General features: G+C 40.3%; 1 protein-coding gene across 1 annotated transcript in view; it reads left to right on the top strand.

Annotated features, from left to right (window-relative positions):
* SLC35F1 (solute carrier family 35 member F1) overlaps nucleotides 1-13,715 on the top strand; it is a 357,318-nt gene that overhangs the window by 304,783 nt on the left and 38,820 nt on the right. The window contains exons 4-6 of the mRNA XM_054569875.1: nucleotides 1,543-1,702; nucleotides 6,510-6,666; nucleotides 8,531-8,583. Of these exons, the coding sequence (XP_054425850.1) occupies nucleotides 1,543-1,702; nucleotides 6,510-6,666; nucleotides 8,531-8,583 (370 nt within the window). The remainder of the gene's footprint in view (nucleotides 1-1,542; nucleotides 1,703-6,509; nucleotides 6,667-8,530; nucleotides 8,584-13,715) is intronic.

Here is a 13,715-nt window from a genome sequence, read left to right on the forward strand (position 1 = left end):
ATATATTCCTGCTCTCACGAATCTCTGGGCAAGTTGGGAAGTTAGACATTATTCTAATAATTCCATATTAATTTTTGTAATTGATACTATCTCAGTCTAGGTGGTGGAAGTGGGAGAAGGTGCCATGAGTAAGTAGATCTGAGAGACGTTTAAAAGATGGAATTGGCAGAACTCAGTGATCAGTAAGATGTAGCAGTAAGAGTGAAAGAATATTAGGGGTCACCATCCTGTATTTGGCTGCTGTGGGCAGGGCCACTTGTTGAGGATTCCAGCAGAAGAACTGTACTGGGCAATGGGACAAGCTCATCAGTTTCTCATTTGGTATATGAAGATTGAAGTCCAGTGGGCCATATGTTTGTCTGGTGGAGACGCTGCTTTACATCAAGTATCCAAAAGTCACTGCATCACCAGGGCATGGGAGAAACAACCAGTTCTTGGAACCCAGAGCATGTGTTTGGAAACAGGACTATCAACCGGCATCGGGGCCCAAGTGATTTGCAAAAGGCTTTCAATTGTAATATTTCTGAGCTTCACTACAATCTCTGGGGAAAGTCAGTAGGAACTGTTATCTTCTTCTACTAACAGGAAACTGAGGCTTCCTGAGTTTATGATGTGCACAAGGTCACACTGCTATAACAAGGACCGAGCACCCAATTTCAGATATCTGGCCCTGGGCACAGTGGTCTTCTCACTTCACCATGTTATCTCACTACACGGTCTACACAGTCAGGGTGAATTCTTCACCAATTCTCAGGGCTGTTAGATGGAATCTCGCAATTTGTGCAAGATGTATAAGAGGGTTAAATGGTAATGAAAAAATACAATAAAAAGGTAAAAAACACAGTAACAATAACAAAAATAAAAGTAAGTTTGGGATTCATCACTAAAAAAAGAAATGAAATCAAAGTTAATTTTTTCTAAATTATGTTCAACCTTCTTGCTTTTATTACTCTTTTTTATAACAGCATGTTTAAGTTACCTGTAAATTTCTGAGATTAATATTTGTATTACATTTAGAGCAATTTTTTTAAGAGTAAAATTTCAAACACAGATCACAGTAACTTTTACTGGTTGTGAGAAGACAGTTGTGTGGGAGAAATTAATTTTAATTTTTGTGCATATTCTAACAACTTATAAAGCATTGTAAGACCTTTGTCCCCTTGCCTCCCATTCCCAGATGTATTCCCGAAGTGGCGGGACCATCTAAAGTGGCTCAGCGTATTCTCCCAGCATGCGAGGTGTTCCTGTGGGGCCAGGACACTGGGGGACCCAGGCAGCCAAGCTGTCCTGAGACAATAGGGGCAGGAGAATCTTCCCCCAGCCTGTCTTATCCATTTGCCTTATCCCTTTTCCTCTAGGGGATGTTTAAGGAAAGCTAATTTGTGTTTGTTTTTGAATCTGTTTTAATTGCATCAGTTTTGGCTCTACATAAAACGGCAGGTTCAAGGGAAATAGCCTTTCAACAGAGCTAAGACATGTTTCTTTATTGCGTGAAAAGCTTCCCCCCGAACCTCCTACTGTTCTTTACCTTCCTGCCCGTAGCTCCTGGACTGTTTTGTGATCCCGGTCGTGATTTTACTCTCCTGGTTCTTCCTGCTGATCCGATACAAGGCTGTGCACTTCATCGGTATCGTCGTCTGCATCCTGGGGATGGGCTGCATGGTGGGAGCAGATGTGCTTGTGGGAAGGCACCAGGGAGCAGGTGAGTCTCCGTGTGTTCACCAGGAGTCCTGTCTCTGTGGATAAGGCTGAGGCAAGACAAAAAATGGTCATTGTTGGGTAGCAAAAATGAACCTGGTCTTCACACTGCCTCTATCTTATTCATGCTTCATTCCTCGCACCTAGAACGGTGGCACATAGGATGTGCTAAATACATTTCTTGAGTGAATAAAAGAAGCAAAATATAGGTTTTAAGCTCTTTCTACAAGAATTCAGAAACCATGTTTAAAGGTGAGAGCCATGACCCACTTGGAGAATGTTTTGGGGGCCAGAGCTGCCTGGCCCAGACTAGCTGGTCGGGCCATTCCTGAGCCACAGGCACCTTCCCCACCCCGCACCTACCACCTCCCAACTCTTTGTCTCCCAAGTCAGAGATAGACTGAGCTTTCATACTACTTGATGAAGATTGATATATAGGCCTAATGGAGATTTAAAGTTTAAATTCCAAGGCAGGGCACATGGTTGGGTTGTGGGTTTGGTCCCCAGTCAGGGCGTACAAGAGAGGCAATAGATCAATGTTTCTCTCTCACGCCGATGTCTCTCTCCTTCTCTTTCTCCCTCTCTTCCCCTCTCTCTAAAAATAAATAAATAAAATCTTTTTAAAAATTTAAAGTTTAAAGACTAAGATTAGGAATACTTGAGAGAGAGCTAAGTTTAGTCTCTTCATGAATTCTTTGTTTTTTGTTCTGGAGGAAAGTTTTTTGGTAGCAGTCATAAGTGTACAAGGTAAGGCTTCAAGATGTCCTCATCAAATTGCTATTAATCTTCTGGGGAACGCTGATCTGAGGTGGTTTCCAGAGGTGGAGAGAAGACGTCTGCAGTCCGCGGTATTGCAGACTCTGTCTTGGAGCCTATAGTGGGATTTAATGTGGAAAGGACACAAACACCCACCATGTTCCAATTTTGTGCTTGTCACAGGCACAAGTGATCATCTACCCTAGGAAGAGTCCATGTCTGTGAGCTCACCTGAAAGGAGATGTCTTTTTCAAGTTTGTCAGTAAAATCAGTGGGCCTATCAGTGCATTTTCTCTTTGCCACCTTACTCTGGTCTGGCATTATAGGTCTGCTCTGAAGACCATCTCTGCATTTCCAGGATTTTGCATCGGCACAGGGGAAAAGACATGCGATAAAGGTGGCTCCTCAGACTGTTACTGATGTTAGAGTGTATAAAAATGACTTAGTAAGGCCAAAGAGATACTTTCCCATAACATTTCTACTTTCCTCAGAAAACGGATGGATTAAATGAGAACGTTAGAAAGTAATAGGATTAAGATAAAACTTAATTAAAATAGCTCCTTATTATACAAGGTATTTCTTGCTCCTCAAAATATTTCTTTTCTACCACAATACATTTACTGTGTCTTATAGTTCACTTATCAAAGATGCTAGATACTCATAACAACATTTTTCTTATTAGACATAATTTTGTATTTATTTCAAGAAAGAATATATTTTGGGGGAGCTATATAAACGCAACTGAGTAAAAATGACAATTTTATTGGTGCAAGGTACTTTCACATGCATTATCTCATTTAATCCTCCTAATTGTGCAAAAAAGCACTTTTATTCTCATTTTTGCTGGTGGAGAAGTCAAGGCTCAGGAAAGATAAGACACTTGTGCAAGGGCACACCAATACTAAAAGGTGTGGCCTCAATGTGAATTCTAGCCGTTATTCTTTCTGCTGTACCACTTAACATTTTTTTCCCATAATTGTGATTCTTCAAAGAAATGCACAGCTGTTCTATTATAGTAAATTAGGGTGAGTGACTGTCCCAGATTTCCCACAATGGATGGGCTTCCCCGGCCACTTGGGAAACCCAAAGACTCCCAGGAAAACAAGGCAGTTGATCACATTTAAAACTCAAAAATACTCAGTGGGATGAGTTCATTTTCATTAATTGCATTAATAGCCTTTCAACACTCCTGAATAGTATAATTCACCATTTAATTTTTGATCTAGTGGAAAGTAATGATTTTGAACAGCCTTTCCTTTTCTCCTCCTGTTGCCTTGTAGACACAGATATCCCTCCAAACACGGTGTTTCTAATAATTAAACAGAAGTTCTAATAAGGACAACCAATTTTTGCAAAATGGTTATTACTGGGCTGATGAGTGCCAAGAAACAATCCAAAATGGGAAATGGCCAACACAAAGAGACAGGTAGCTAACTGTTGAAAGGGAATGATTGATTCACCCTATTTAACCACCATTTAGTGAATGTTTAATGAGGGCCAGATGATATGCTAAGCATTTTACATTATTTTACTGTATTCTCACAATAGCCTCATTTTAAAATAAGGAAAGGTGAAGTGTAGAAAGATACTATAGCTCATCCAATGTTCAATAGCTAATAAGTGGCAGAGATGTGATTAGAACATATGTCCACCTGTTGAAAGCCATTGACCTTTTTAGTCGGCTTGATTCATTTAAACATTTACTGAGAACTTACAGCATGTCAGGATCCACGCTAAGGACCACACCGTATAAAGCTAAATAAGTCACAGCCCAGGCCCCTCCGCCCTATTGTATAAGAAAACAGAGGCAGAGGGAAAGTACACAAGGTAACAAGTAGCACAACATAATCACTCATTGTGGTTTCATACATACATAAATGACATTTGCTGGGTATAACATAATTTTCCCAGTGAGCATTGCACACAAACCGGCACTACCATGTTAGGTGCATTAACAGTACATAAACCATGGAGTTACATGTAATTTCCAGTTAACTAGATATAAAACATTAGTTTTAGTAATTTCTTATACTTCTGTCAAATACTTCATCATATAATACAGTTGGGTAAAATCATGTCCCAGATAATTTAATTATATTTAATCAACTAAATTTTTATACATGTAGACTGTATATGTATGCATTTTTAAATGATTTAAAATTGATGAATATACTAATGAAATATTAATAAGTAACACTTAATCATTTTGCCACTAATAACCAGAAAATACTTCTGAACCTATAGTTACACAAAATTATATTATTATTAACAATAATTATCACTCAAAGGGAGTAGGTTTAATAAAATCAAAGGATAGTTAATGGAAAAGGCCATAACTGTACAAATGTAGATTTTGTAAAAGATTAGTGAGACTGTTTCTGGCCCCTTTTTAGGACTTTTACAAGGTAGATTGATATTCCCTTAGTTTCTATTAAAACGCTTCATGAGAATTTCGCTTTCCTGAATCCATTCATATAAAATTAATTTCATTAACCAAGAATTCTATTAAGCAGCACCTCCACACTTCACTGGTGCAACAATAATTGACATTCATAGTAACAACCCCGGGTCATCACAAGGTTCTAAAATGGCTCCTGAATGAAAAGTGACCAAGTCATGCTCATTAGAATTTTAGTAATGGATTTTTTAAAATTTTACAGGTTATTCTTCAAGCAAACTACTTAAAATAAAAAGTTTTGTCAGTATTTTCTAGTGGACACATAAAAAAGATTCATCAGGTTGCTGAAGTTGACACGCTGTCACAGCAACCTTAACTTCCCCAGAAGAAGCCACAGGGGCCTCCCACAAGGTCTGGTCTCTCACCAGGGACTCTTCTGCTCCCCACAGCCCCAGGGAGGGCTCCCGGCTCTTGCAAATCCAGATTCTGAGCTCCATTGCCTCGAGGATGACTCCAACCAGTTCTCCTGACTTGCAGGGTTTCTTCTCCTTTCTCCCTGATCCTTCAGGAGTGGGCAGTTGCCTCAGAAAAAGTGACACCACTTCGAGTGAATATGTACTCTCTCACAGTGACCACAGGGCGGGAATGAAGAGGTCTTTCCTCAAGCCCAGCCCAGGTTCTTTTATGTGAAACCACTCCCACAAAATCCTCAGTGCTTCCAAATGAGCAGTGAGATTCTGGTGGTACAGTTTTAGATTGTTCCAGACAACCTGGGAATCCAGGGCTACTCGAGTTGAGGCTCTCCCTTAGAATCATGCTGGAGAGAGCCCCCTGCCTGTTCCACACCATTCCTGTCCCAGAGCAGCACACGCGTTGGGTTCCCATCACTTACTGTACAGGACAGAGCTGGACACCACTTGGGTATCAGGCCACCAGTTACGTCTCCCCGACTGCTGATGTGCGCTCTCTTTCCCGGGCTCCCCACTTCCTGAACTGGAAAGAGTTTGCCTAAGTATAAGAAATAGCCAGGTACATTTTTTTGAAGATTGGACGTAGACCAAAACTAACCAAAACTGAGTTTAAAACAAATAGATATCTTTTATGGAAAAAAGGAAAGTATTGATGTGATAGTGAATTGCATATATTTTTATTCTTATGTTACTTACTTTAAGGAAGTTGAAAATTTTAACCCACAATCCCTTTCACTCTTGTTTTCTAAGCAGGTACACATTTTGCCCTTGGTCAAAATAGAGCCTCAACTACAGTTTAGCTTCTCTCCCATATAAGAGAGGGCGGAAAGTTGGGCTGCTTCTGTTTGTTCTACACCATGTTCACTAAACTGTTGGAAAGCACCCTGAAGCAAATATAACATGTGCATGTATTAGCATATATTCATAGACTTACTCCTGGATGAAGGCTGGGCTTTGCGGAGATGGTGAAATCTACAAGAAATTGGTCCCTCTCTTAACTAAGGAAGACTTCCGGGTGGAACATATCTGACTGTCCATAAACAAACTTTATTAAATCTCAGTTGACAAATTATAGAACTTTTATAAAAGTGTCGGAATAAAATAGCTGTAGGAAACTGATTATGCTGATGCTAAATTCTTGTTAGGAAAATTTGAATGAAGCTCCTTCTGCTGTTTTTGGTTCCTAGGTGAAAATAAGCTGGTTGGGGACCTTCTGGTCTTAGGAGGAGCCACACTCTATGGTATCTCTAATGTCTGGGAAGAATACATCATCCGAACCCTGAGCCGAGTGGAATTTCTGGGAATGATCGGACTCTTCGGGGCATTTTTCAGTGGAATTCAATTGTGAGTAAAAACAAGAAAATAGCAGGCAGCAGAGACTAGTGGGACTTATGCTTACAAATTTTTTCTTTGGTGTCGGGTTCATCACTTCACTTTATAAAAATCAAGGCTGGGAACCTGTCACCATCCTCCCACATGAAGTTTGAAAACTCAATATCTTAATTAGTCAATTTCTTCCAAACTAAAAAAGTTTATTATGAATTATTAGAAAAACTTTCAATGGACTTTGAAGATAATTTACAAGAAACCAGTAGAAGTACATTGATTCTCCCAAAGCAGCCAGTGGGATTTTACTTAAAGAAATAGAAAAACTAAGTGTAAATGCCATGATTTGATGCACTTCCCAAAAGGGACATTCTGTTTACTAGTGACAACTGTCACTAGAAATCTTACAGTTTAAATTTGCCCTTTTATACATTTTTTTCTTTTATTGCCTGTGGATTTGCATGAGTGAATCATATATCAAAGTCATCTCTTAGAAATTTAGCATTTCCATTTTCCTTAAACAGGTGAAGATATAACTCAGACATTCACTAAACCTCAAAAAGTCAAAAACATAAATTTTGCAATAATTCTGGCTTTGGAACATATAAGTCATCACTTACTTGTGCCTCAGAAATTGTGGTGAGAATAAATGTCAAATAAAGTATAATTTTTCATCAGGAAAAAAAGCATATATTTTAGTTTCACATAAGAGCTGAATAAATGTATCTCTTCCAGCCTAATTTCACCAAATCTGTTTTTACAATACAAGCAATTCTGACTTCACCAAATCACTTTCTACAAAGCACATACTTTGTAACTGTAGTGGTTCAGTGTCTGAAATTATTTATGGAAGATATTTTGGCATCACCTTAAACATGTTTTGCAAATAGACTGTTTCTAAGAATCCTCCAAGTTTCTGTACCTTCAGATAAAGGTAAAAAGCTCCACAGCAGACAAGACACAAAGATAGGAAGGCTCTTCAAGGATTTATTTTCAGTTCATTTTTTAAAGCATGATGGCATTTTAAAGCTCCTAAATTTGGTGCTTTAGATTTGTGAGAGGAAAAGAAATCGCCTAGTTCAGCTATTCGGAACCAACATTTTGTAGATGGATGGCTCGTTTTATGGATTATTATTCTTGAATCCAAAATATATATTCAGAGATCTAGTGTTTATTTGCTTTGGTTGCAGTCCATTGGAGCCAAAAGAGCCCTTCAGAGACACTGCCACCAAAACAATGGAAGTGGCATATGGGTGGGTTTGGCACATGGGATGCATCGAGGACCCACTGAGACCAAGTAATGCTGGTGGCGTGGCGCCGCCTCGCCTCCCCATCGTCCTCTAGAGGAGCGGTTCTCCCAGTGCGCTGCTCGGCCCGGCGGCACTGGCATCGCACGAGAACTGCTCCTACACGCACACCCACGGTCCCCTCCCAGATCTATGGAATCAGCGTCTCTAGGAATAGGGCCCAGGAAACTGTTTCAGCATGCTCTCTAGATGACTTTTTAGCACATTTAAGTGTGAGAATCACTGCCCTAGACAGTGCTCAGTCAGAAAATTGATTACAACTGCAAGCACAGGAGTTTTTCCAGCCCCGCCATTTACTTTGCAGGAAGCGTCCAAGCCAGAAGAAACAAAGGCTATAGGCAGACTGCTTGGGTTTGCAGGGCAGTGGGAGGTTTGAGCTCCACCATGCCTACTGGCACACTGCCACCGCTGCTGGGGCCCCTGACAAGATCCTTGAAGGTAAACCTCGCTCTGCCAACTCAGACTTGCCTCTGTGTCCCCAGTGGCAGTTTTGAAATTCAATTGGTTGCTTCATGAGAGAAGAAGAAGGTATATCATAATCTTGCTCATCAGGCCTGCTTTCTTTTAATTTGCAGAGCTATCATGGAGCACAAGGAGCTGTTAAAGGTGCCCTGGGATTGGCAGATAGGTAAGATGCTGTTTTTAGTGAACCTGAGAGAGATGTTTCAAGAGTAATGTGGGCAGGGCACAAACAATGAAAGGATTTAGAATGCCGGAGACAAAAGAAAGTGAAATTCTCTTGTCATTGTAGGAATTCTTGCACACCATAAGAGACTGAACTGGGTGATTTATAATGTTTCCTAATTGAGCTTCTGCCCATTATCATCGTCAAGATGTCCTTAGTGTAGACACAGAAGTATGTCATTAGGTTAAAGACCAACCCAAAGGAAGGAATGCCCCGAGGCAGTGGTGGGACAGAAATGGCAGCAATTTACACTCGCCAAGAAACACAAAACTGATGTGATCATTAAGGAGTGGTACTTTGGTACTGGGGGAAAAATGGAACTTAACAAAAAGGCATGATCGAAAAACGATGTAATGGACATTCTGAGCCCATAAAAACTTTTTCAGATGGGAGCATTTTGCACATAAGAAACAGTTAATTGATCTCAGAATGGACTTGGTAAAAAATACCAGAGACATGTTGAGCTGGGTAGTGGTCATCAAAGGCATCTCAGATTTCACTTGTTTCTAAAAATCATTTTTCTCCTAATTTTTTTTTAATAAAGGCATAGGACTTGAGATCCTAGATGATGTTCTAATGATCACACAGAAAATTCTAGAAGAGACTGACATTTCATACCATCAGCCCTCAGTGTCTATACCAAGACACAAGAGTTCCAGCAATGAGCACAGAGCTTGCTTATGGGGGTACTTGGAAATTGTGTGCACACTGAATGTAAATTGCAGTGAAAATACACGGGGTTCCCCACCCTGAAGCTGGCTGCTTGAGCCATCTACCATTTATATGAGCTTTGATGGAATTAACTGCTTAGTCAAATTCTGCTTCCAAGAGTGAGGACAACTCCCCAGCACCACTTTACCTACTACTCCTGGCCTCAAAGCATCTAAAGCGACTTGCTGCTGAGGTAATTCCTCCTGAAGGCACACTGCAAGCTACCAAGTTATGCGTGATTCTCCCTGGGGATTATCTCTAGTGACTTCAAGGGCTGATCAGCCCTTGTGTCTGTCACAAAGTCCTGCCATTTAATTAATTTCTCCTGAGTTTTGCTATAGAATGTTACCATGAGATGAAAATCAGTAAAGAGGAGAAGGGAGGGAGGTGAAGAGGGCAGCTGGGAAAGGAAACTAGCTGCAGGTGGCAGACGTATTGACCTTTGTGATTCTCAGCACCAGGAAACAAAATGTTACCTGTGCTTGGTAATGCTTCACATGCAGTGGTCCGTGAGTATAAATTAATTTTATATTAATAGTTGTAGCAATAATAAAAAATAATTTGCTCTCTAATTATGTGGATGTCATGTGCACATCCACTGAGGTTCTGTTACAATTCCATGTTAGTTAAATGTGTCATTAAAAGGTAGTTTTATTCTGAGCTCTCATATTACCATTAAAATGTCAATCCCCTGCAGTCAGAAATGATGAAGAGATGGGTAAAAGGAACACATTATAGAGCAATTTGTTTAATTCCTGATGGGAAATGAGGCCAAAATGGTCTAGAAAGGAAATCAAATATTCATCATGTTCTTTCTAAAGCAGTGATAGGGTTGGGTTTGAAACTTCCTTCCCCCCACCCCCACAAGGCTACCTTTGTCCTTATTATGTCATCCTGACCTATCCAAGGTTCTATTGTTTAGCTCAATTCTAGGCACAAATTCAATGAGTAATTTTTTTTTTAAGTAAGCAAATGAATGAATGACAAGAGGATGGCAGAATTATTTAGGCTTGACATTGCACTTACTTTCTGTGGAACTGGGGGATGGTTGCTGGGACGCATGGACCAGAGAGGCAGGGACACATCAGGGGGTCAGCATCCTCCAAAAGCGTCCCCTCCATGCTTTGGGAAGTCCCCCCAGCGCCCGAGCCCTGATTGCTGTGTGTTCCTTGCTGGAGAGCTCGGAGCGCCTTTGCTAAGAGGCTGGAGTCCGAACTCTCTTCATCTCCCGCCATCTGTCAATGCCCTTCTCCCACTTCCTTCTCTCCACATCAGCTCTCACCGCAGACAGTCTCATGAACAGCTCATATGCTTGCTACTGTCTCAGAGTAAAAAGATGTTTCTTTCCTACGGAGTAAGTGGAATAATAAATGTGTTTTATATTTTTTGGACTTGGGAGGCATTTTTTGAAAAACTAAGATTCTCTCATTTTCCTATAACATTGACCAATTGCAAGATACAAAGCAATTAAAAGCAAGACGATAACAGTTATTGTTGTTTATTTTTATTTCTCTGTTTGACTCTACCGAACAGAAAAACTGGGTCTGGTTATGTAATCATCAAATTCAAGTAAAATATTGGACCTAATACGGTTAAAATGGGGAGCGGGTGTGGTCAAGTCACAGTTGAAAATCTAATAAATAACTTAGACATTCTCTTTATCCCATTTGCCATGTAGTGCTAAAGGATGTGTGAACAAATGTAAGCTGATGTGAAAGTCAAATGTCAGAGGAAAGGAAAAGTGTGCTATGGGTCAGTTAGTGCAGGTCTGTAGGATACAAAGGGCTCCTTCCCTTTCCATCTTGTGGGTGATGTGTGTTTTGTTTTTTTCTGGAGGCTAAAACAGGACAGTTGACCTTTCCCTGAAGATGGAATAATGGAACGACAGAGCAGAAAGGAACTTAAGGAAAACTAAGAATACACCTTTTTTGTTGTTGCTGTTTGTTTGTTTTTATTCTCACCCAAAGACATGCTTATTCATTTTAAAGCAAGGGGAAGGGAGGGAGAGAAACATCAATTTCAGAGAGAAACATCAATAGGTTGCCTCTTGTACCGGCCCTAAAATCTAAGCATGTGCCCTGACTGGGAATCGAACCCACAACTTTTTGGTTTACAAGACAACACTCCAACCAACTGAGCCACACCAACCAGGGTAAGAATACACCCCCCCTTTTTTTTAAACCAATGTTGAATCAGAGGCCTGGGGAGTTGAAGTGACTTGACCAAGTTCATGGCTGCCTGTGGTGGGACTAATGTGCACTCTCTGAGCAAACCCTGCCAGCCTGGTGCCCCTTACAGGCTTAGCCTTACACGTATGTTCTGAGAAACCATCTTACTTAGACTTTATTTTTAAAAATTAAAAATAACATTTTAAAAATCAAATGAAAGACAGAACACCAGTAAGATCCCAAAGAAAATAATAGAATAAAATATATACAACATATATAAACACATACTATGTACATGTATATATCACATAATCACATCATATGCTCTCATACACATGTGTCCATCATATACATGTATACATCATATATAGTATAAGTATATATATACTTATATATACTTAGATCATATATATACTTATAGATCATATATATATCATATATACTTATAGATCATATATATATCATCACATGGAAAATGGGATGCTCACTCAAGTCCAACAGGATACTCCTTCAAGGACCCATTTCTCTTCATAGTAAGTAAATACTTCAGATAGTGGTATGTGCTCAGAATTCAAAGTCAGGTGGTCTTTGTGACCTGATGGCAAGTCACTCCCTCTGTGTTCTGGCCTTTTGCCTGTTTACTCTTAGATCCATCTGCTTCTGGCCTTTACTTGCTATGTCTTGTAGAGGCTCATATAACTACACTTCCCAGTCATGGTGCCTTTGTAAGTGGCTTCTAGCTAGACTTGGCCAATGGGAGGCAGTAGGAGATTGGAGGGTGGGAGAAGAAAACCAGGGCATTCCTCCCTGTTTCTCTCTGTTTGGTGCTGGGTCTCTAGAAAGGGCTGAGTCTCCTCTGCGATGCTACCTCTACTGGGTCCCCTACCTACTGACCCCTGGCAGCATGGCCTCTTCACTGGGTCTCTCTAGCTCCAGGGTGCAACCTACTGTTATTACTAATCTCTGCACTGCCTCCCCATCCCCATTTCCCCTGTCATCCATTCAAACATCTTTATAATTTGTGTCCCATATTAAATTTCCCCTACTGAACCTGATATAGACTGTGTTTCTTGACTGATACATTCTATGAGCTCATTTCCATATCTGTATAAAGAGGATAAGAGTAGTAATGGTATTATACTGTTGTGAGGATTAATTAATTAATGTATATAAGGTACATAGTAAATGACACGTAGCAAGTCCTCAGTCAATATTAGCTGACAGTGTTCTTTCCAATCTCTTTAGTCTCTAGTCTTTTGGTGCATGAGGACGAGAGTGAATGAATTCTATCTTCAGTGAGAAAGGAAACATTTCAATTAAGAAATGGTTATACACATGCTCTGTCTATAAATGTAGTTATTGCAGCCATTATGTAGTTGTCAGTCAAAAATTAATACAGTTCATTTGTTTCATCATGTTGATTGATTGTTTGAAAACCCTGCATGGACAGCAAGTCGGGTCTTCCAGGGCGTTGTTAAAGTCCATTAGGGAGCTAATGTCCATCTAAGAACAGCAAACCAGCCAACTGCAGCAATACTGCATTCCCACTGTCGATTCCGTCGTGTGTTCATTCGGCTGACTATGCTTTGCTCACAGAACAGGATATTCACACACAAAAACACTGATTGACCCAGCAAAGTGATTAACTGTGATGGTTTATGCATTCTACTCACCTCCCCCTAAATTTAATTTCTATGATTTTAAAAAATTCATTTAAAATATTAAAGCTTGACGCATCCCCAGGGTAGCCTGACGAGTAGAGTACAACTACTGTGTGTCTGTGTTTTCTTACTCTGCTTGGCTTACCAATTACGATTATAAAGTCACACCTCCCCTCTGGGCCTGCCAATTATATATCTAGCTCCCTACTGGACAAATCCTCTAGGAGAATATATAAGCATTTACAATTTAACACGTTCAAAATGGAGCTTTTTATTCTCCCTGAAAAACTGATCCTTCTTCAATTCTCTCCATCTCAGGAAATGGCATCACAGTTCACCCGGTTTATAAATTCACCAGAACCTTTAAGAACCCAAGGGTATCCTTGATGCCCTCTATCCCCTCGCTACCTACATCCAGTCTATCACCAGACTTGTTGAGTCTTCATACACCCGGACACCTCCCTTCATCTCCATTCCATGCTGAGCAAAGCCAGCGGCATCTCTTGCACAGACTATGACACTAAACTGCTCGCTG

The sequence above is a fragment of the Pteronotus mesoamericanus genome, unplaced genomic scaffold (assembly GCF_021234165.1).
Source record: "Pteronotus mesoamericanus isolate MK-2021 breed Mesoamerican mustached bat unplaced genomic scaffold, CSHL_Meso_final contig_20, whole genome shotgun sequence".
Lineage (NCBI taxonomy): Eukaryota > Metazoa > Chordata > Mammalia > Chiroptera > Mormoopidae > Pteronotus > Pteronotus mesoamericanus.